We start from the raw sequence: 25176 nt of genomic DNA, 5'->3' as shown, positions 1-25176 counted from the left end.
TCTTCTGCTCGATCTGTGAAAATCACCATACCTTTCTACTGCCACTGAAATTTCCCCCAGTTTCTTTGCAGTATGGCATGGTGCATGGTGTTTTGTTCCCAAGTTATTTTTGTGTCATGCAACGAGAAACGTCATAAGGGTCTTTTTTTTAACTGTGCTAGTTTCGTGCAGTGACATAGGACATTTTGCATGGTTTTTCGATTCATGATCCATTTGCACTGCGACACGAGCAACTTTGTGTGGGTCTTTTAATGACCTGTGCTATTTTTGCAACATGAGAAACTTTGGGCGCGTCTTTTTGGATCTGTGGTAGTTTCATGTAGTGGCATGAGAAATGCTGCATGCTTTTACATTATCCGTGCTAGTTTCATTGTGCAGCGGGATGTGAAACTTCACGCAGCTTTTTTGTTTGATTTGTGGTAGGTTCGCACAGTGGCACGAGAAACACTGCATGGGTTTTTCAAACTGTGCTAGGTTCGTGCCGCAGCACGAGGAAGTTTGCACATTTGATTGTTCGATTTGTAGTAGGTTCGCTGAGCGGCACAAGAAACTTTGTGCCGCTGTTTCCGATTTGCGCTAGGTTTGTTCAGCGGGTCAATGAACTTCATGCAGCTTTTTGTTCGATCCGTACTAGGTTCGTTCAATGGCAAGAGAAACTTTGTGACACTCTTTTCGATTCATACTAGGTTTGCACAGCAGAAGGAGAAACTTTGCTCTGCTCTTTTTGATTTGTACAAGGCTCGCGCAGCAGCATGAGAAACTTTGTTATGATCTTTTTGATTCATGCTAGGTTCGCACAGCAGCACATGAAACTTTGCTTGGCTCATTTTGGGTCACAAGATGCCATGCGAATCTTTAAGCCACTCTTTTTTCGATAAGCAGGGGTGGCTGCACAGCAGAATTTGTCAAAACGGATCAAAATCCTTCAGAGTTCGCTTCCACTGCCGGCAGAATGGAATTTCACAATTTCGCCCAACGCTAGTCGAGAACCCAGCATGGATCGATATAAGTCCCACACAAAGCTTCTTGTGTTGCTACCAAGCATCAATTGGAAAACCAGGCAAAGTTTCTCATGTCACTGCACGAAACTATCACAGATTGAAAAAAAAGACCTGTGTGAAGTTTCTCGTTGCGCAACATGAAACTTACATGGGAACGAAACACCACACACCATGCGAAACTGCACACAACCGGGTGAAATGTCAGTGGCGGATGAAAAATAATGCTAATTTCACATATCGGATGGAAGCAGAATCCAGTGTCTGCAGTATTTGCATTGTGGGCAAAAACTTTGCTCACCTCTAGTCCTAAACTTTTATGCTGTTTACAAAGAAGAGATATATTTGTCTTTTTGTTCTTAATAAATTGCATACTATGACTTTGTGTGACAGGCCATAATTCAGGACTAAATTTAGCTTATGCAAAGGAAAGTGACCCCAGTATATTTTGGATTGTTTGACCATATTCCTGCTTGGACACTGGCATACATTCTGCTTGTGTTTGTGGCACCATCATACCCTCAGCCTCGTAGTTTTCTTATGTTCAACCTGGTATTCTCCCTGGAACTGATAATTCGATCTTCAAAGCTGCTTGCTGCTAAGTGTTCTACCTCCTCAAAGCCCAGATAAACTCACGTAATCTTAGGTTACCACTCGCAAAAATTCTCATTGGACAGAGAGGGCATGCTTTGACTGTGCTTGTCCATAATTGAAAAAAAGTTCTTTGTGTCATAGGCCAGGGATAAATTTAGGAGCACCATTGGAGAAGTGAACCCAGAGTGGTTATCCCAGACTTGCACCAGAGAGAGCTCAGTATCATGTCATGGCCTGAAACCATGTTGAATGGGGTGAAGAAGGTGAACATCCCTAAAATCCCCCTGTAGAAATTCCATTGTAGTTGCTTTACTACATACCTTTCCATATTTTGGTTGGAAGTATGAGTATTGTAATGGATTGTAGTCATCATGAGTATCGGGGTCATGGGATGGTTACTTTAGGAGTGGCTTAATCCACCCCTTTGAAAGGGCTGTGGGTTCAACCTCATAAGGAACTGCTACAGATAGCAGATACACACAGGGTTATCTCTGTCATCACAAATGTAAGCCCAGAGTTATGGATATTAGGGATTTTGTTGGTTTCAGTTTCATGAATGCAATGGCAAACGCAACCTCCAGTGTTTTGGTAAAATGGAAACGGGTGGTAGAATGAGGGGCACCACATGTGAGGTAGCTTCATGCTCATTGGTTACTGTGATAGTCTCCCTTATAAGATGCATTGTGTTTGAAGCAATAGAATGTTTGGACCCCAGGTATTTCTTGAAGTAACCCTTGCTGCTAGGCATTCACAATGGGATGATGCTGAAACATCTTATAATTGCATAAGGACTCCCCAACACACTCTAATCAGCGTGATGTGTATTCCTTTAGCAACAGTATCATCACGTTTCCGCAATGGCTTGCATTTGCGCAGGACATGATGTATTTGTTAATATCAAAAGCAGGTTTAATTGCAGGGCAGCAAATGATATCGCCTCTTTTTGGAGAATCATCCATTTATTTGTGTGTGGAGGATTGTTTCATAATACCTGCTTGTTTTAGGGTACATCTATTTGAGGGTGGCAGATAATATGCAACCCTCAGCTATCTGAACTTTCCTTTATTTTCTTTTGACCATAATTGTGGCTACAATGCGAATAGTCCAAAAATATAATTGACAGGGTGCTCTAATGTTTCTTCAGTCTTTTTGAGGTCTCACCATTCACAAACGGGTGCAATAGGGACAAGTGGGTATGTCCTTATCCTTGCAGAGGTGTCCTTCGCAAGAGTGTTGTCATGAGCATGCCAGAGAAAGGGGCTTAAAGTCTAATTACCCAGCATTGTGGGATCTACTTGTGCTGCACAGCCTGCCTTGGTGAGCTTTAAGGGAGCCAGTAGATTCAGAGTGGGGGGAGTATTATGTTCTCATTCTTGGGCTCCGAATATATTTTGCCGGTGAAGCCATGGCGCTTGCGGGAAAAGCAACTGGCAGGGTGGGAGAGCAGGCATTTTCAGCATTACCAGTAGGCCTCGCTTTGAAACACAACTAGCCTGGCCTCTGCCTATGCTGCACAGACCACCCAAGTAAGCATTATCAATGCCCATATATCCAACATGGGGATCAGGGCATTGTACTTCTCATCCTATGGGTTTAGCTGCTCCAAGTAGATTCTGACACATAAGACGCATGGCTCGCCGGTGGAGTGAGTCACAGAGAAGGTAAGCAAATTACATAAAACATTCTTGGATTAGAACAGACCATCCCTTAGAATCACCCAATGCCCTGATCCCTGTGTGATGCACGAGTAGTACGCAATGATGTTCCCATCCTTTGGGTTGAAAAGCTCCAAGCGTCTTACTCTGGTGCCACAGGCTCCCAAGAGGAGCGACCACCAGAGTAGGAGGCCAGGTTTAGCCTGGTCTACTGAGCCAATGGGATTCTTGTGCGAGTTGGGGCTAGATCCAGATTTTCCTTTTGTCAGGTCAGGTTATATCCGGTTTCTTTTTAAGGAGCAGAGTCTTTGAAATTGGCACTGAGCCTGCACCTTAGGTCGGTGCATTAAGGGGAAAAAAGAGGAGATGATACATGAAACCTCAACTCTATAACTTACTGCCACTATCTTCCCATTGGATCACGTTTTTTTTTAATTTTATTTCTTACAATTGCTCCGGTGTTGTGCACAGGGAAATAACTCACATTAGAATTTGATTCTGCTTGCCACATTACAATATTACGTGAGGAATTGGTGGATTAACGCCAAATATTTCTCCTCATCTCAATGTAATGTAGCCTATGGAGAGCATCGTCCCCCCACTCTCTCTCTCGCCAAATTAAACTCCAGAGAACCACCAATAATATGTGTACTTTGCTGTATCATCCCAAATAGACCGCACTACTTGTCATTACATTTATGGTATCATTGTTTTCATTTCAGTTGAACCGTGAACTTCATTTGGATAAACTCTACAGTGCCTGGCAGTCAATATGGTGTTCAGAAGTTTATATTATGCAATTCCTTAACAATGTAAACATGAATTACAGACACAAAACGTTTGTAATGAGAGTGTGGAAATGCACTTTTACTTGTCGCAGTAGCAGCCGGTGTTCTGTTACCTATAAGCCCGCATGCGAGAATTGTTATTTGGGTTTAGCTACTGATAAACATGCATATCTCTCTCTGTCTGTTGTCAGTACATTGAGGACTTAATGGATTGGATACATGTCAAATTGAAATCTGAATTTCAAACTGTGGGTTTAGGAATAGGCATGGGGCTTGGAAACGTATGAAAGGATCTGAACATCAAAGTGTGCGCTGCTAACTAGTTTAAGAAATCATTACATGGAGAGGAATGAAAATGGAGATGCCATCAACTCATTGATAGCCATAACCTACTGTCTTAACCAGACACAATCTCCTACACCTTTTCCATCCACACTCACTACCAACATGCATCATCTACATGCCACCCACATAGCAGCCCCATCACATCTTCTCTCTAACTTCTCATAATCCGTCTCACCCACCGACTGGACTGAATTTCCACCCCGACTGTCCTCCCAGATTCGCCAGCTCCCTCCCTCTGAGTTCCCGCACTCAGATTCAGTGGTGCATTCGCCACAACACCTCCCTAATAGATGAGATTCCAGCAGAGTGTGAAAACTCGTGCACTCTATTCTTTACGCATAAGTGCAATGTTGTTGTTGTATATGATGCCAAACGGATCATCTAACACCAACTTCCAGGCTGCACAGAGTGCGTCAAAACCTGACCACCCTATCCTAAGAAACATAATTCAACTTCCACCTGGATGAAAAAGGCTTTCACTAACACAGAATCCGATAGGTTCTGAAAACCTCAAAATGACCACCCTCTGACAAGAAACCACACTCGCCTATCACGCGAATACTGTCACTCATATGTTCTGGAAGGCCAGTAAGTCGGACCACTCCAAGCCATCAAGCCATACTCATGCATACACATTTCCACACTAAAGCGTTGTGGAAGGGGCACCAACCCTTGCACTTTTGTTACTTCCTTGAAGTTAAGCAACTTTGGGCAGACCGTCCTCAATCCTCCCAGACAGCCATCAAGTCCAAGTGGCCATGAATATGGCAAACATTGCACTGCAAATACTGTATAAGATAATGTTCAATCAGGAAATGTGTCCTTTTACTACTGGGGTGTAAGAAGATGCTGCCTCCTTCCACATCTGCATAATGAACAACAGAAACTCTGACATCAGCATCCACATAGCAAAGATTGGTATGACAGCAATCTGCATGCACTTAGCACCAAACTATGAATCCCTCCTGAGATCTTAAAGGCCTTCCATTTTTCCTTTCCACCAATTTCCAGTGAACACATCGATGTCTTTAGGACTTAATAGTGGCATCTCCAGTTAGCAGCCATCTTTCAAGTGCTGTACACCTCCTAGCTAGCAGAACCACCAGTATTCATCCAACATTTGAATTAGTCGGTGCACGGCAATGGAATTGAGAGATATACGTGTTTATCAATTAGTATTATCAAATGGTGCCTATGTAAGTGAGTGGGCCATCAGACTGGCTACAGCCCTGCTTTTCCTACCATCTGTGGGTTACCCACAAGCAGCACGTCCAAGTCCAAGACTCTGGAGGCTGCTTATATGCTTCCCAGCTCCTGCAGCCTTATGCCGATCAAGCTAACAAGTTTCACCAGTGGATCTTTTAAAGAGGAAATTGCATAATGATACAAGCAACTCTTTGGGTGGCTTTGGGTGGCTTTGGGTCGTAGAAGTCCCTTAGCTCGATGCAAATGGTGATACCAAACTGGTCCGTTGCACTTCTTGAAAGAAGTCCTATTTGGACGCCTGCTGCAACAGACTAATCATTTTGTGATTCTGGGATTCATTCATCAATCATTTTGTTGGCCTGGACTCCACTTAGAATCTTGCAGTAGATGACATGGCTCCTTTGTACGGCAGTTACACAACTTATGTAAACAGTAGTGCTAGGCGAAATTGTTAGATTCCATTCCGCCAGCTGCAGAAGTGAAATCTGTCTGATTTAATTCTGCTTTGCTCCAATCCGGCATTTCGCCACTCCTGTGTAACGAAAAGAGCGGCAGAAAGTTTCTCATGCAGCTGCGCAAAATGAAAAGAGCAGCGTGAAGTTTCTCGTGCTGTTGTGCAAACACTGTACAAATCAAAAAGAAAAGCCTGAAGTTACTTGTGCTGCTGCACAAACCAAGTAGGAATTGAAAAGAGTGGCACAAAGTTTCTTGTGCCGCTGCACAAATCTAAAAGTGCAGTGAAATGCATGAGCCTAATATGAATCTAAACAAAAACTGTGCAGTTTAACCGCTGTGCAAACCTAGTACGGATCAAAAAACCTGTGCAAAGTTGCTTGTTCTGCAGTGCAAAACTAGTATGGATCGAAAAAAAGGCCAGTGCAAAGTTTCTCCAGTCGCTGCACGAACCTAGCACCAATATAAACCCAGAGAACAGTTTTCTCATTGCACTGCGCAAAACTACCACAGTTCGGAAAGACCCGCAACAAGTTTCTCATGTCGCTGCACGAAACTAGCATGGACTAAAAAAGACCCATGCAAAGTTTCTCGTCTCCCTACACGAAACCAACATGGGAACGAAATGACACTCTCCTCGTGAAGCCTGACAATCTTGTCAAATCTTAGGTTTCATCAGATGGAGAGTCCACAGTCCCTGGGCTTGACAAGTGATACCCACTGAGGGCCACAGGCGTCTGGCGCTTTATAAAATAATTAATAAATAAATAGATATACATATGCCATCAAAGCATTTGACTGATAGAATCTGCTTCGGATTCCAATTCACCAGTGTAACAAGTCTGTGACTGGCTAAAACTTAGACGTGTATGTAGATCACAAACCAGCGGAATTAGCATGCATGTGTTTAGCCTTTACTTTAGATTAACTTCAACTCCAAACGCCAAATCTTATTCTCAGAGTCTAATGAGGATGCTCCTGAAATCAGGTAATATCTGAGCACCTCAGCCTATTTTTATATGTTGCCCTCATCGAGCAATCATTGGCTCTCCTTCATGAAATCATTGGCCACCCATCGAACAATCATTGGCCCCCAATCCTCCTGCCACTATTATATCCAGCTTTTATGGCCGATCCGTCCATATCTGTCTAAAGAAAACCTTGCTCTGATCGCAGCTGCAATTGTAAACTGTAAACTGGATTATTGTAATAGTCTGATGATTGGTACTTCACAGGCCAAACTTAAAATCTTGCAGGTTATACAGGATAGTGCAGTACGTGCTGTAATGGGCCTTAAGCTCAATATGCATGTATCCGATGATAGGCCTAGCCTGCATTGGCTGTCAGTGCAACAGCGAATACAACATAAACGTCTAACCATGTGTTTAAATGTCTATATGGTCAAGCTCCATCTGATCTTACCGCTAGGCTAAAAAAGAAACCAGCCACCCGTCCACTGCGCTCAAGCGATAATACTGTTTTGGTTCAACCTCCATATACCCTGAAAAGATTTGGAGGTGCGAGCTTTGACTCATGGGCGCCGGCTTTATGGAACCTACTCCCCAAACATCTTGCTAATAGTGAATCCTTGATTATTTTTAAGAAGCAACTAAAGACCTTCCTGTTTGACAAAGGTTAGGATACAACTGCTCTCTTTGCACTGCACTCTTGGTACCGAATCTTGTATCTCGCCACATCTCACCTTCATTTTTGGCCTCTGTGAGTACTGGATTCTCTTGGCTCTCTGTTCTTTGTTTTCTGTTTGTCACTGTTGCCTGTTGTTTGTCTTCTTTCATCTTCTGTGTGCGTCCTGAGGCCTTCAGGTTAGTGGCGCAATACAAGAACGTAGATAGATAGATAGTCAAACAGGCATTAGCCGTCCATCAAGAAATAATTGTCAGCAACTGTAAAAACTGCAACAAATGTATAATTGTACATATATCTGTACATATGTAACCTTTGCAACCAATGTAAGATTTTCTATGTAAGTAAGCGCCCAAATGCCCTTGGACTTGGCGCGCTATGCAAGCAGCAACAATAATAAATAAATAAACGCACATGGCAATGATTCAAGATCTGTCTCTCACTGCTGAACCTTTGGAGCAAAACTACAAGCACGCTTCAAGATTCCATACCTCTCTGGTCAAGGTCGACTCCGATATTCCTTCTCACTACACATCACACATCTTCAATAAATACAATTGACTTAGTTGTGGGGGAGTAGCTCTCATGCATGCCTCTTGATGTATATGCTGCCAAGTGTACTTGTTAAACAAAGGACTTAATCAAGGCGAATTTTTAAAATTCTTCAGGACCTACAGCATTCCGGTCTGTCAAGCCTCGTGCCTCGGCAGGGATCTTACCTTCACAATAACCAAGGCCCTCTCTGTAGTTAGATCAGGTACACAGTGGTGCTCACGCGCATGCAGTGTTGGGAAATGTGTCTTTTTTTATTGTCTGCGAGCCCTGAGTTTTTCTGCCACCGTAAGCCAAGAACTTCAACGACTGGAGCCTGAATGCAGACGTGCCTCTCACTTTCTCTTCTGCTTTCAGATCGGCGACAGGGTCATGGCTTTTGTGAACTACAACGCCTGGGCCGAGGTTGTCTGCACACCGGTGGAGTTTGTCTATAAGATCCCTGAAGACATGAGCTTTGCGGAGGCCGCTGCTTTCCCCATGAACTTTGTCACTGCCTACATGATGCTGTTCGAGGTCGCCAACCTCAGAGAGGGCATGTCGGTGCTGGTTCATTCTGCAGGCGGCGGCGTGGTAAGCTCCTTCAAGCTTCTATTCGAGTTTTCTACTGCAGTGGTGAATGAATGGCACTGAACATGTACACTCGCTCTCTTTTGGGTGAATTGCAGTAACATTTTGAACTCTGAAGAATGCGTTTTCAAATCGTTACAGGGATGACACTCCAAATGAGATGCGTTCTCTCTCAGATGTCACACTGCCCTATTTCTACCCATACGTCTTTTATAAAAGAAATATCTGATAGGAAGCTGGAATGGAATGCTACCTATTCGCTATTCTACTGTAGTGGGCATTTGATTACATGATGATGCAGGTGTTCAAAAGCGAGGTTAGACAGTGCACGTTTAGGGTGGTCTGGGTGGCCTTGTGCTGAATCGATCTTTAAAGGGATATGTTTGAAGGATTTTACTGTAGTCCAGCTTGGGGGGAATATAGTTGCCATGTATGTTAGGTACACACACATCTGCAAAGTGTGGTAGTACTAGCACCAGTGGCAAATACATAATACCACCAGAGGTAAATTGCCACCAAATACAGAAGGGAAAAATATAGCCCGAATCCAAAATCTGTTCCAGTGCCTTTAGTTAATGCCAGTGGTAATTGCATTACCATTGGCAAATACCGTCATAGTAAAATAAAACATTTTCAAACTGTTAATTACCTTAACAATTGCATTATCATTGAGCAGGTCTTACATATTGCCTTACTACTGATATATGCCAAAGTGAGTGTAACTTGTTACTCAATTCTTGAATAAAAAAGAATCAATTGTTTTTTTTTTTCTGCAGACCCTTTACCACTGTCTGAAAAGCGAGCATTTTTTATGAGCATGTGGTATTTTTACCATCAGCAATATTCATTGCATCCACTGCAGATTACCTCGGAGATGGATTTATTTTTTTACCTCTGGCACTAATTATTTTCTACGGAATTTACCTCCAAGGAATGTAACCCCTAAATACCTCTCGTGGTAATGTGATAATGCAAGCAATAATAAGGAATACTAATGATGGCAATGCTTCCCAAATCTCAGAATGGCACTCTTGGCAGAGTGGCAATTTATGACAAGTGGCATGTCTTATATTATGGTGGGAGTGGTCTCTAGCAATGAACACCACGTGCGGTTCTCCTCCACTGAATAAAAGACTTGAGTTTCTGGCCACATAATTTATTTATTTATTCATTTTGACACTTATATAGCGCAACCAAGCTCGGAGGCATCTAGGCGCTTGTACTTAAGAAAATGGTTGCAGTAAATGCTTGTGAACAAAGGTTACAGATGTGGTTACAATGTTTACAGAGTACAATGCTGCAAAATTGCATGGGTTGCGTGTAGTGCTGCTGGCAGAGACACACCTCATGTTACAGGGGCTGCAGCAGGCGCACAGGCAATGGGTCAAGTCAGGTAAGATACAGGACTAATCAGGCATGTGGGCAGTGCAGGGCTACAAGGTCGAGTCAGGTGGATGCATTACAGGTAGACAGGCTGGCAGAGACACACCTTATGTTACAGGGGCTGCAGCAGGCGCACAGTCAAAGGTTAACATCAGGTAAGTTACAGGATTACAGACATGTGGGCAGCGCGGGCTACAAGGTCGAGTCAGGTGGATGCATTACAGGTAGGCAGGCTGGCAATAGACACACTTCATGTTACAGGGGCTGCAGCAGGCATACAGCCAATGGGTAACATCAGGTAAGTTACAGGATTAATCAGGCATGTGGGCAGTGCGGTCTACAAGGTCGAGTTAGGTGGATGCATTACAGGTAGGCAGGCTGGCAGAGATACATTTCATGTTACAGGGGCTGCAGCAGGCATACAGCCAATAGATAACATCAGGTAAATTACAGGACTAATCAGGCATGTGGGCAGCACGGGGCTACAAGGTCAAGTCAGGTGGATGCATTACAGGTAGGCAGGCTGGTAGAGACACACCTCATGTTACAGGGGCTGCAGCAGGCGCACAGGCAATGGGTAACATAAGGTAAATTACAGGATTACAGACATGTGGGCAGGGCGGGCTACAAGGTCGAGTCATGTGGATGCATTACAGGTAGGCAGGCTGGCAATAGACACACTTCATGTTACAGGGGCTGCAGCAGGTATACAGCCAATGGGTAACATCAGGTAAGTTACATGACTAATCAGGCATGTGGCAGTGCGGTCTACAAGGTCGAGTTAGGTGGATGCATTACAGGTAGGCAGGCTGGCAGAGACACACTTCATGTTACAGGGGCTGCAGCAGGCATACAGCCAATAGGTAACATCAGGTAAGTTACAGGACTAATCAGGCATGTGGGCAGCGCGCGGCTACAACGTCGAGTCAGGTGGATGCATTACAGGTAGGCAGGCTGGCAGAGACACACCTCATGTTACAGGGGCTGCAGCATGCGCACAGGCAATGGGTAACATCAGGTAAGTTACAGGACTAATCAGGCATGTAGGCAGTGCTGGTTACAAGGTCGAGTCAGGTGGATGCATTACAGTTAGGCAGGCTGGCAGAGACACACCTCATGTTACAGGGGCTGCAGCAGGTATACAGCCAATGGGTAACATCAGGTAAGTTACAGGACTAATCAGGCATGTGGGCAGGGCAGGGCTAAAAGGTCGAGTCAGGTGGATCCATTACAGGTAGGCAGGCTTGCAGAAACACACCTCATGTTAGAGTAGCTGCAGCAGGCGCACATCCAATGGGTAACATCAGGTAAGTTACAGGTCTAATCAGGCATGTGAGCAGTGCAGGCCTACAAGGTCGAGTCAGCTGGATGCATTATTGGTAGGCAGGCTAGCAGAGACACACCTCGTGTTACAGGGGCTGCAGCAGGCATAGAGCCAATGGGGAACATCAGGTAAGTTGTATGTATAATTGGACAAGTGGGCAACGTAGTCAAAGTGGCTAAGTTACTTTAAATCGGGTGAGTTATGTTACTAGTGGGCCAGCTGGCAGATATATACCTCATTTTGTAGGTGCTCCAGCAGACAGGCACGCAGATAATGGCAGATATGTATAGCGGTATTTCAGCATGCACGTGAGAAGCACTTCTGGCTTCGACAGTTAGGCAGAGTCCAAATGTACGTAAACGGTCAGACAGATTTAGGGCCAGTTCGCAAAAGCAGGTTGTTTCCGGCGCAGTGAAAGGCCTGGGTAGGGAGTAGTACTCCGCTTGCAGATTGCCATGAGATAAAGGATGCAGAACGTTTCTCTGCCACTCAGACCTATGCACACCTCTGCTCGGGGTAGTGCCTGCGGATTACACTCACAACCGTAGTTACATTCGCGCATGGTCGGAACGTGGTTCAGGTGTAGGAGAGTTCATGAATCGACAAAGAGGCCGTTCTAATAGCAAGTTGCTATGTCGGTAGTTCACTGGAGTACGTGTCGGTTAGGTTACGAGTATGGGTCTTCATAAGTGGAAGGCCGTGATGACGCAGTCAGTGTGGTGGAGTTGATGATCTGGTACATCTTACCTGAAGGGGAGTATCTGAATGCAGCCGCGCAAGTGCAGGTTTTCATTGTCTTAGCTCTAGGGCAAACGTTCCCCCCAGGGGCAATGCTTGCACACGTTCTAACATGCCATATTAGCACTAGTGCAAGCATTACCGTGGTGCGCAAATGCATTGAGTATATTGCCTCCTTGTTCCTCTTCCTCGTCACCTTCCTAGCATAATCAAGGATTCCGCATCATTGACAGACACTTTTTTTCTTGGGAGGGACTTCCGGTCTCAAGCCCTGCGCCTCGTCTTACATTATAATGAGTGCCCGCAAGCCCAGCACCAGCCTCTTCTTATTGTCTGCTCACACAGACACTTGGTGGGCAGTGACTGCGGGTTGTCACTGTTATCGGAAATGCCAACGTTGGGTATAAATGGCTCTAGCATACCCCTCACGCTGCAAGGTGGCAGGACCACAACAGAGGAATTAGAAACACACACCTGCAGGAAAGTGGGCCGGGCCCCTTCATATGACTGTGCATGATGCCTGAAGATGGGTGGGGCATGTCTCCTTAAAGCACCAAGCAGTCCCAATTCACACATTTCCTCCAGGTGTAGAAGGTGGGCTGAAGTTTACCTGGTACGAGTTCCTCATTTAAAGGAGTGGAGTAGGTAAATGGTGGCGTGTGTGGTGTACACGTTTGAGTGGCAGTACTCTGCTCTGTCAGCATTGCTTTGTCCTTGACAATGGATGTCAGAAGGTTCTATGTTCCCAAGGAGACTGTGTTGGACATTACAGCACCCCTGAGGGAGAACCTGGATTTTTCCTATACCTGCTGCCCTTTTCTTCTCCCGGATGAGGTTTCGTTATAGGAGAAGGAAGCCTTGCTTATTGTCTCTGGATGATGACATTCGAGATGTGGTGTTGCGAGAGTGGGTTGAAGTGGATAAGTCCATCATCAGTAAACTCTTAATGAAGATGTGCCAGCTGGAGGGGGAGAATCCGGTCCAGCATCAGCAGGGAAAGTAGTTGTGGGGCAGTTGGATCTGATCAGGTGCACTGTGGTATTTGTCGAAAAAAACGTCTCTATCTGATTCTATCGATCGCAAAGTGGAGGCTGCCTCAAACAATGTCCTGTGTGAGCTCAGCCTGGCATTTTGGTCAGCAGCACATATAGAGTATACTGCTAATTCAGCCTTGAAAGACTTTCAATCCTTTCTTCAGACCCTGACAGAGGGTGCAGGATGCACAGACCTGATTGAAATGATCCAGGGACAGATGGAATGGATATTGGATCTGACATTTGACAGTGTCTGCGTGACCGCCCTACCCTTTAGCCCTGCACTAATGGGCCACATACATTTGTGGACAAGATACTGAACCATGACAAAGAAACAGCCTGATTAAGCTTCCGTTCTTCGGCAAGAAACTGTTTGGTGAACAGATCGATGTGGTCACAAAAAGGGTTTATGAAGGGTGCCAAAGAGCCACTACCTTCCAAGTGTAGCAGAAGCCTGTAGAACAAAGGATTCAGGCTTCCAAACATAGCTTCAGGCATCCCTTGCAACAGACGGGGATATCTAGATATCAGCCAAAACCTGGCCATGTGAACACACCAAAACACGCTCCTTCCAGGACAGCAGTCTCGTCCACTTTTTCTCCCTGGCTGTCTGTAGGGGATGGGTATTCCGGAGGGAGGGCGTCTAGCTTGCTTTTCACGTATATTGGAGGTAGAAGTGATGGATGCCTGGCCAATTTCAGTGGTCACGGAAGGTTACTGGATAGAATTTCTATCCCACTGGATAGAAGTTCTACCCCACCAGCTTCACGGTTGTGCAAAACAACTCTACCAAGACTCCCAGAGAAGAAAGATGCTCTATTGGCATGCATCAGAACTCTGATTCAGAAGCAGACCCACAAGAATCCTGAAGGCAAGGTTTCTTTTCCATTCCTTTTTTGGTCAGAAAGCCTATAGGAGTGTGCCATCCTGTATTGGATCTGCTGTTGGACTGCAACAAGTTAGCCAGGGCTATTTCCTTCAAAATGGCTCTGCTACAAAGGATTATACGCATGGTGATCTGGGTCAATTTCCTGTGAGTTATAGGCAGGCAGGAAGCCTTTCTCCAGATTCCGATGTTGCTGACACTTCATCCATTTCTATGGTTTGCCGTATGGGGCAAGAGATTAAAGTCTGCACCCCTGGTTTTCGCAAAGAGTTCATATTATTATTTGTATTATTAGGTACACCAGGTGGTGCACCACAACCATTTGAAAGGCATTTTCTGGGACCCGTACTTAGACACCTGGATGATTCATGCCCCAAGCTGCAGGGAAGCATCAGGTCACATTCAGGAAGTGATCGCCACACTCCAACATTTCAGGATCCTGCTGAACTGGAGCAAGTTCTCCCTGCTTCCATCTCAGGACCTCCATTTCATCGGAGTCAGGTTTCATAAAAAGAAGGGGAAGGTTTGCCTTCCAGTGGACAGAATCATCAGCATCTCCAGGAACTTCTCTCACTGCCACAGACATCAAAAAGGGCATGGACTATGGGCCTTCCTTTGGGGAGGGAGTTCTTGCAGCAGCACGTTAAGTACCCTCCCTAACAGTCAAGTTTTTGTCTACTTTCTTCATTTCAGGGTTTACAAATAAATGTGTGCATTGCAGAAATCCCTCTGTATCTTGTGTTGTTTTTTTCTGTTTAGGAAGGTGTTGAGGAAGAGGTATGAGGAGGTAATGGCCTAATTACAGTAGTATTACACTGAGCCGTATTCTTCCTCGTCACATTCACCTCCCACCCTCCCTCCCTCCCGAGCAGGTCAACAAGATGCAGCGTTGTGAGTTTGGGTAGTAACGGCCCATTGCCGGGCTCACTTTCGCTACTTGTGAAGCGAGGGGAGGCAGAAAGAGGAAGGACCGGAAGTTTCTTTAAAAAAAAAAATAACATGTCTGTTGGGGCTGTGGGCATCCATCAATATGTTAGGAAGGTGACATGGAAGAGTAATGAAGATTGCCCCCTGTAACCAGGATATTCTTTGCACTAGGGCAGTTTTACACTTGCACGAAATTACAGAAACGGATCCACACAATACACATGCTCTATGCCATCTGCCATCGAGTTGGGCGGTTGCATAGACATGATTGATTGCATACACCGTGGTTTAGACAGGCGTTCGACCACTACTCTCAGTCACGCATCTCTCTAGTTGGCCAGTGCCCTTTACGTCTCTGCTTCCAGAACCATTTAACCGCCAGTGCCTGCCCACCAGGGCAATGATGGACAGACATGCCTTCCCTCGGTAGGCACTCTCGTTTGCTCGCCAGGATGTGTCACATTGTGTCATACTCGAAATGAAAAATCCTTTCTCAAATATCCAATCAGCTCCTTGCCGAAGAGCACTTGGACTGCAAATACGACGTGTGACTGATTTCCGTTAGGGAAGCAACTGCTTCAGGCTTTTTAGCACAAGTGCTCCAAAAAAACCGGGTAGCTGCAGTTAATAAATCACCTGAGAAAGTGGGTGACTGAACGTGGAGCATAATGCAAAGCCTCTCAATCATAAGCGAGTGTGTCAACATTGATCCGCTGGGCTTCCCGTCGGAACTTCGTGCTGAACAGGAATCCAGCCGCGCACGCATGCGCCATCTGTGTCCACGGCCCTCATACAAACGGGACTCAAAAAGGAAAGAAATATCAACTACTCCAAAAACCACTGCCCAGCAGGACAGTTAGCCACCATTACAATTGTCAAAGTGCTGCAGGATGTAGTAAGAGGTGTCTGACTTCTGATACCAAAGCTATCATCAAATCTCTCAGGGGCAAACGAAGAGAGTAAACTAGACACACATCACTAAAAGAAATACTACAACCATCTGATAAAATAGTGTCTTTCCGTGTTTGAATACACCATTTTTTGTATCAATTTTTCATTTTTTCAGCACGATTTATATACACACAGGAAACTTAGAGGATACATTGTTTTTTTTTGTTTCTTGTGATTGGTAGCTGCCACTTCTCATGGGATGCATTATTTATGTTGAGATCTTTTAGTGCGAGCTTTACCTCTCTGGCAGAGCTCATGACAATACATATTAGAGCAGTGGTCTTCAAACTTTTTTGGCCGGGCCCCCCTGCAGCAAAATTTGGGCAGGCCAGGACCCCCCAAAAATGCCAAATGGACAGTGTGTATGATATGATAGGTTATTTATAACGCGCTTAATACCCAGAGATTTCTAAGCGCGGACCCGAGGATCGAACATGTGTTGCTTCGCGTTGTCTTGCTTCCAAGGCAAGCAGGTTGCCACTGAGCTATCCTCCCGGGCTGTCACCACTATTGCGTGCTGTCATCACACCCTACTCCCAGTACAGTCCTAGGCTCCCCAACCTTCTCTCATCACAGTCCCTGGGCTCCCTCATCCCACTCCTACCCAGTCCCTGGGCTCTCCCCACCCCATCACACACCATGGGCTTTCCCCACCCTGCTCCCACCACTACCCCATGGTTCCCACCCATCCTGCTCCCACCACAGTCCCTGGGCTCCCCCAATCCCGTTCCCAACACAGTCTGAGGGCCGGTGGTGGCTGGTGAATTTTTGAAGTGGAGGGGCATAACTATTTCCCCCAAAAATGCCTAAGCGACCGAGTGCAGTGAGGGAGTCTGAACCAATCAAGAGGGCATCGGGGGGTTTTCCCCCGTGATTTCTTTTTAAAATAATGGGTTAAAAGGTTGCATTGTAGAGCATACTATAAAAAAAGAAATGGGTAAATAGCCAAACAGTTTACAGGGGGCAGGCATGACATTTTTTACTGGACATCTATAACAGATGTCCAGTAAACAAATACCATCCCTGTTCCCTGGGCCCCACTGGGACTACCACAATCAACATGATTATGTGTATATGCAAGTCATTGGGGTGCAAAGGGAGGAAGAATGGTATTTTTGACTGGACATCTATGATAGAAATCCAGTATAAAAATACCATCCCTGTTCCCTGGGCTCCACAGTGCCTCAGAAGGAGAGCTGATTTTGGCAGGTGGGTAGGGAGATTGTGCAACAAAGGCATTTAGGCATTTCTTAAATACCTTTGTTGTACAACCCTCCTTCCCCCTCTATCCACCACTTGCCAAAATCAGCTCAATGGACCACAACCAACTAACACTGTTAAGTGACTTCAATTCAGCACTCCAACTAAGTCAATGCCTAGTCTGGGATGCCCAAGGGAAGCCCTTGTTTATATATTTTTATGATAAGTTCGTATATCTGGATGATAAACCCTTGTATAACACCCCTCTCTTTGAATCCCCCTGACCTCACTGAGCCACGAAGTAGGTTTGTTTTGCAAATTAAAAAATGTATTTGAAAAATTAAACAATATATATATACCTCACTTTTATTAATACATTATATTTGATATCACACTTATGAATATGACAGTGATCAACAATGGATAATACTACACTAGCACACTTCTTGAATTACTTAGGAGTTGGTATAGAAAGGATAAGATAGCAAAGAATACTTTTATGGTTCCAAGGAAAAGCAATGATGGAAAGAATGCAGCACAGAAATAAACTGATATGGTTTCAACAAGAGATAATACAATCATTTTTTCTTTTGTGGCAATTCACTCCCCCCTATGCAATATGAAGAGATGGAAGGAGAGCACACAGTTTTCAGGAAGACAATCACAATACAATACAAATTCTAGTTCCCCCCTAGCAAGCTTGGAGCAACCGGTATTCTTTTAAAACATGCAGAAATACTTTTAATGTGATTTACAATGAAGTGAAAATATGCTAAAAATGATTTAAATTCCCTATAGGATTTTCAGGGTGGTGACAGCTACTTAGAATTAGTTCAGGTCAACACTAGCAATTAATCAGGAATGATTATCAGATTGAAAACGAATTTCAGCAGTTGCAAGCAAAAGACAGTGATTTTTGACAGGTGGAGAAATTGAGTCAAATTGCAATTCGCAGCACTTTTTCTGAGTGCGTCGAGTGCAATTACGGAAAAACTATAAGGAGTGTTTTTGGCTTGTTGGAAAGCTTAGATTCTTAGCTTTAAGATGACAGTTAAATCTCATTCCTAGCACATATGGTTCAAATGGTACAGACGATTTAGTGGAGGTAGATTCTCAGAAATAAAGTAAGATTCAAATGACAAATGGCACTTTCACAGGTTTGAAATCACAGAATGGACACACGATTTCTATGCAGTTCTAAATAGGTGGAAATGGTTTGAATTAGATTATTTTAAACTAAGAGATTGGTTTTGCACAGCTTTGGCTGGACACTCACTCCCACTCCTAATTTTGGAAGGAATGGGCCCCGTCACAGATCTGGTCAACAGGTTTAGCTGTGGTTCTCTCTGCTCTGCTGGTCTGGGTCTCTGGTTCTGGCAAAAGTTCTTGCACTGCACAGCAGTCTGGTCTGGGCTGCTAACGGTTCTGGATACAGCTCTGCTTTCTGGGTCTGGTTCTGGCAAAAGTTCTTGGCTAGAATCAAACAGCACACCCCGGCTGTTTTATTCTGATGTGCCCCTTGGAAGTCTGGGGTAAATCAGTTTGCAAAATTGTAAGGCCATCTGAGAATACTTTAGCTTGCAGTAGGCCTTCTGTTTCAAAGTTCTGGAGTCTGGATTCTAAGTTCTGGTTCTGGAGTCTTCTGGCAAAGCGCTTCGCAGGAAATCAGTTTGAAGTGGAAAGTGAATCTCTCTACCTGGATCTCAGTGGCTCTTTTTAAATCTTTTGAAAATGGGTGTGTGCGTGGGCATAACTAGGCCTGCCCCTCACAACTTATCATTGGCCAAGTTCTCTCTCCCTTGATTGGGGGAAGGAAATGGAGTGTCATTGTGATGAGGTGTGTTTATGGGTCAGAGAATCCTCCCCTTATCACTTTGCACACAAATCTATTTTTGATCCAAATGCATATTTATCTATGTACAATTTTTCTAATATTATATGTCCAGTTAACATATTTTCTGTGGCACCAAACCATCCGATCCCTGTCTTTGTAAGATGACGTGTCCACTTCTGACAGAATTCTGCCCTTTTCATCCAGAACACAACCTCTAAACTTTTCCAGAATTTACACAAATGTGCGCAAGGAATATGGGCATCAGACGATGAAGTGTCAGATTTTTAACATACATACATTTGGAGTAATACCCTATTTTCCGCTACTACCCCCCAGAACATACCACAGAGTCCTAACACCTCTTAAAATGTGCACGGAAAATTCACAGAAATAATGATATTATTGATATAATTTTTGATGATTATGTGCTATGAATTATCCATCTTTCTAAAATTATGCTCTGGCCCAGAGGGGTGTGGTTTCCCAAAGCACAAGGGGGAATTTCTGGTTTGTCCACTTCCTCCAAGCTCAGCTGGCTTCCATTTCCTTCCAAGAGGAAGCCATTTACAACCACCTGATTTAGAAATTGCCTGGAGCAAAGGGAAGTTCATTGTTCTGTTTCACTGCTGTCCCAGGTACTCCTCCCCTGATTCAATCAGAGAGGTGTGATCTCCTTTTGGTGGGGCAGCAGAAGGGAGGCCAGGCCTGTGAATACAGTTGCTGGGCAAGTTTCAACTCCTGTCGGGGGTAGTTGCCGGGCAGAATTCAGTCCCTTTAAGCCAGGCTTCAGCCAAAGGTCACTTTTGTTCCCATTTTTCTTCATTCAAATCAAACTTACAATTTTGACACATGCAGCTAGAACGCTGATTCTAAGTTCAAAACTATGACATTTAAACAGTTGCAACCTATGTGACACTCAAAAGTAGGTCACTCATTTATTTTAAACATTTCGATTTTAGTGGCTTTAAATCCCATTTCACTTAAGCTGCTGACATCCACAGCTCAGCCAGTTTTATTATGAACATTATTTTAGGCTCTTCATCTTTCCAGATTTGGTATGCACACAAGACTTCATTCTACCAGACGTCTGCTGGTTTTCAGTAAGATTTTTGAATATCTTTTTGAGCTAACAGGCACTGCTGTTTTTCCTTTGGCATCACGTTTCACTCATGGCGCTTCTGGCCCATCATGCTCGCACTGGTGGGTGGCAGGTCAGGCGACCATTTTGGTGTGCGCAAAAACTGCACGGTTTTCAAGGATTCTGGCGCAAATGTGGGCTTTTCTGCCATCTTGGATTTTCTAAGCCCACAGCACCAAATGTTGCAGCATAATAACTTGAACGTGGATCGATACACCTGACAACACATGCGCGCGCGCACACACACACACACACACACACACACACACACACACACACACACACACACACACACACACACACACACACACACACACACACACACACACACACACACACATTCATACAGCAATCAGTATCATTCACACAAGCATCCATCACCCTACACTCACTCATAACACAAGCATACAAGCATCCATAAACATGTTTAAATAAAAAAAAATGAACATAAACGTACCTTCTGCAAAGGCCTGCGTGTGGGTGTTTAAACGCCCCACTCCAGGCTGCTCTGTCCGTATGTGCAAGGAGGCGCAGAAGCTCAGCCTCGCACATACAGACATGCAGTGCCCCAGCCAGCATTTCCAATGAGCTATGCAATGCTGGTGAAGCAAAACGCCCCAGCTTTGCATGGCTCAGTGAGCATGTGCGGCTGGTGCACTGAACAGAAATAGTGTTTCCCTTTGACAGTTCAGCCAGCCCAGGAGCACTCCCTCAGCTGGAAAAATCAGCTGAGGGAGTGCTCATTGTTTCACTGGGCTGGCTCCTTAGCTCTTCCATAATGGGTGAGGGGGCCACTGGGTGGGCGCACCCTCGCCATTATGGATGAGCCGCCAGGCTCGGACTGGCCTATAGGGCAATAGGCAAATGCATGTATCAAAAATGCAAAATGCTAGTGTCGTCCATTTAAAAGGGGCCACCTTTTTGGCCAATATGTGCCAGTTTGATTAGTTACTTCACTATGCAGTTAGATTTTGACCATTGAGCAATTAGTAATTTTCACCATTGTTGCTGAATAAATATTCTTTAAATATCACAATTCACTTTTTTAACACAAAACACCCACTTGGGTACTATTCAAACAGTCTGTGACTAAAGGATTGAATATCCATTAACAAATGCGGGCCACTTTTTCATTGGTGTCTGAGACAGTTTCATGCTTCTGTGAGCCACCCCCGCCGCGTCCCACTGTTTGAATACCGCTGTATTAGAGGGATTCTGGTACCAACCAGCTGCTCCATGATGTAGGTCAGATGCTTCAGGGTAAAATATCTGTTACAGTGGCTGCCATTATGCACCAGTGAGTGAAACTGTCTAAACTGGGGAGTGATTTGTTGAACGATGCTTTAACCGCATATTTTATTTTTATGCTGCATGGTACATAGATGTTTTTAAAAGTTTGACGTCACGATAGATTGTTTTTCTTGTTAATGTTTTCATTGTTAGCAGTTACCTTTTTATTTTTTTATTTTTTTGGTATGATTATGTATAGAGCAGGGATGCCATTTGAATATACATAGTTTGCAGATGTCCTTACCCCACTAAATGTGCACAATCATCCTTCTTAACTTGGCGGAGGACTTCATCCGGTCAGCTAATCCCTTTTCATGTTGTGTCATTGCGGATGCCATGTTTGAAAGGTACCGTTTATTCACATCATGAACATCGAAGAAAATAACTCAAATTGTTGGACATGAGATGCCATATTTGTTTAACTGGCAAAATAAACGAAATATGGTTGATGTTCACATCTGTTTAATTCATGAGCGTGTCTACGTGCAACGTAGAATAAATGTATCTATTTAATAGTACACACTTTCACTGCAGTCTGTCCCTGTGAAGGAGACAAATGTAATTTCTACACGGCTGCCTTCCAGGCCATGTCTGATCTTCCACAGTGTGCTGACAGATAATGATGTCAAACATTTGCCATAAACAGTCGCACATTTGCGGGTAAGCAGTCAGTCACTTTGGGCTGTGTTTGTTACAGCCAGTTTCACTTTTTATGTTGCTGTAAGCATTTGAAATTCATTTGAATGAATCTTATTTTTAATTGACCTCAACAACTTGTGATGGAGGCATGCAATTGGTACTAGTCTCATTAAAAGCTTATGCCCAATCCCGCCACAGGCCTTGTATGCTCTAATGCTAATAGTCTTATGCCTGGCAGATGAACACGAGATGATATAAATGGGCATGTTTGTATAGTGCTAGATGCCGGTGTTTAGGCTCTTTCAGCATGCCTTCAATGTTATCATATACGAGAATTGGAGCCCAAGATTACATACCACCGGTCACCTGGTTCTAAATAAGACCATTTCGAACACTCTTCCTGCCTCATGTTTTGTGTAAGCTTGTGGCAGTGTTTTACTTTTTACTTTGTGACCGTTTTGTGAAGCCTTTCTCTACAGCAAGGCAGTCTTTCCTCTTTTTACAGTAGATATATTGTACAATGGACCACTGGCTTTGTTGGTTGCCTTCTCCAAAACTGTTACCCTTTATGTGTGCTGGATGGAGATGGGTTGGAAGTCCATGACTGGATGGCTGCCATAGAATTGAATGCTGCATGGCAGAGGGGGCGGGGGCGGGGGGCTTGTGTAAACTCATCCATTTTGATGTGTATATCCTTGGGAACCCTGAGCCATTCTTTAATTGGCCACTAGACCTGGTCCTTAGGAAGCTAAAAGAACCAAGGTGGATGCCGAGGATACTTATGGAAGTTCCTCTGCTTCTATCGAATCCTCCTCAAGAGGAAGCCCATTCTTCTCACGAACAGAGGAAACCTCTGGCAGGTATTTCCTCCCCTTGAACTGGCAGGCACAGCCAGTTCACCATCCTGTTCATCATTCTAGTGCTAACCTGCAGCTTCTTGAGCTGAAATTACTCTCATCCTGAATCAGGGATATGCTGAACTCTGGAAAACATCTCCTTTGGCTCTCGTCGGTAAATAATTGAAGACTCATTTGTTTCAATAATCTTTGCTAATGTGTTTCTCTAAGTTGTTGCTTCAGGACCTAGATGCACGTCTCTGCTTGGCTCAGTGAGGATGTGTGCGATATACATTTCAAAATCAATCAGCAGTCATATGTGTGCTACTAATTGCAAAAATGTTTTGCTCTGATGCGGTATATTGTACCTTACACATGTGCATCTGCTCCTTGTTGTAGGGCCGTTCCTGTTGCCTGTGCTGAGTCTTTTATCTGCACCTGAGACACCGTTTACTTGTCTTAAAGAGTCACTATTGCGATGCCTCTCTGCTGCTGCCCTTGGAGCCAATGGAACCCATTCCGGGCAAAGTACGCCGCAGTAATAGCGCCACATGTTGGCGGAAAGGGGATATTTTTACCGCTCCTGCTCAACTCCTGATGAACCCCATAGTCACCAAGAAGAAAACACAGGAAGTCAAGAGGAAGGAAAAAGGAGAGGACAGAGTCTATGGGCCTCATTACAACCTTGGTGCTAAGTGCACCAACTTTACCACCATGGTGTAAACTCCGTTTACACCATGGTGGATGGCGGATTTACCGCCCCATTCCAAGGTGAGTGGGGCGGTAAATCCCCATTTCCCATTTTCCCTTCCCCATTCCCATTTTTGCCCCATAGGGCATAATAGGAGTGGGGAAGGCGCTAATTACGCCGCCGTAAATTACGGCGGCGTAATTAGCACCATGGCAGGTTAGCGCCATGGATTTTAACGCCTGCTAAAAGCAGGTGTTAAAATCAGAATCAGGCGTTAAGGGTTAACGGTGGCGTTAACCCTTAACGCCTGAGTTGTAATGAGGCCCTATATCATTAAATAAAGAGGAAAGATGACCACAGAGGTGATACATAACTAATTAATCATACATATAGTGTTTAGAGAAAGAAGTAAAGTGATATTCAAAGAATGATAAAGAAGGAAGGCAGAAATAAAGTGCTGATAATGAAAACGAAGAATGCCAGTCCCGTCATATGTACCATACTTGTGTGAAGTGTGGGGAACATTTGAAAAAGAAGACATAAGAGAAGCAGGCCTAAACCAAGTTAGCAAATACAATATCTACCTTATAGAGACAACCTCGTTGTTTAAGTATTACAAAATAAAATCAGATTTAATTTACTAATGTATTACATTTTTTTCTTTTTCTTCACTCCAAAACCTATAATACCATTTACACTTTTGAGAGGTCATTATCACTAGTGATTATGGCCATTGCCCATCTAATAGCCCTTGGCTTCCCTTCAGGCCATAACATTTGGGCAGAGCCTTATAACACAATAACGACACTGTATAACCAGAATAATGGAAACATTCAGTGTTAGGGACGAAATACAATTCTCTCCTTAAAATAATTGACTTTTCCATGTAATACAAATGTTATTCTTTCTCAGTCAAAACAGCAAAATATCACAACATCGTATGTGCTTAATTAATCTAAGAAACAAGGCCAATAAAATCATGCATTATCTTGGAAAGAATGGAGGACGTTCTTTGATTTCATGATAAAAACAAAATGACAGTCACCTCCACAACTATATCTCGACAAAGTTAAAGTGCGAAACAAGAGCTCTTTTGCAAATCCAACCAAGCAAACTTTGTATCAGTAGATTTTGTTGTCAGCCAGTGTAATACTTCCATTTATTTTATTTTTTAAATGTACATAGACTTATTACAACCCTTGTATATAAAACAATACAATAGAGAACGATTAAGTATATTAAGTATCAAATACATCAACTAAAACCAGAAATTCATATCTCGAATACACTAGTTAAACAAAACAAATACCATTATTAATACAATCCACAACATCAAACATATTTAAAATGCATCATTCAATTTCATAAACTTAAAAAAGGCAATCACTCTAATTAATAAGGATGTTGGCTGTCCTCTGAAAATATAACTCCAAAAAGAATCACAAATAAAGGAATCTGCATCACATACATGCATACCAAATAATTCCACCCTCTTTGCTT

General features: G+C 44.0%; 1 protein-coding gene across 1 annotated transcript in view; it reads left to right on the top strand.

Annotated features, from left to right (window-relative positions):
- Positions 1–25176, top strand: part of VAT1L (vesicle amine transport 1 like) — a 1329730-nt gene that overhangs the window by 254447 nt on the left and 1050107 nt on the right. Inside the window, exon 3 of the mRNA XM_069652882.1 lies at positions 8593–8808. Within this exon, the coding sequence (XP_069508983.1) occupies positions 8593–8808 (216 nt within the window). The remainder of the gene's footprint in view (positions 1–8592; positions 8809–25176) is intronic.

The sequence above is a fragment of the Ambystoma mexicanum genome, chromosome 1p (genome assembly GCF_040938575.1).
Source record: "Ambystoma mexicanum isolate Mex_15411 chromosome 1p, UKY_AmexF1_1, whole genome shotgun sequence".
NCBI classification, from domain to species: Eukaryota; Metazoa; Chordata; class Amphibia; order Caudata; family Ambystomatidae; genus Ambystoma; species Ambystoma mexicanum.
Note: the sequence above shows the minus strand (reverse complement) of the source record. Positions and strands in the feature narration are given on the sequence as shown.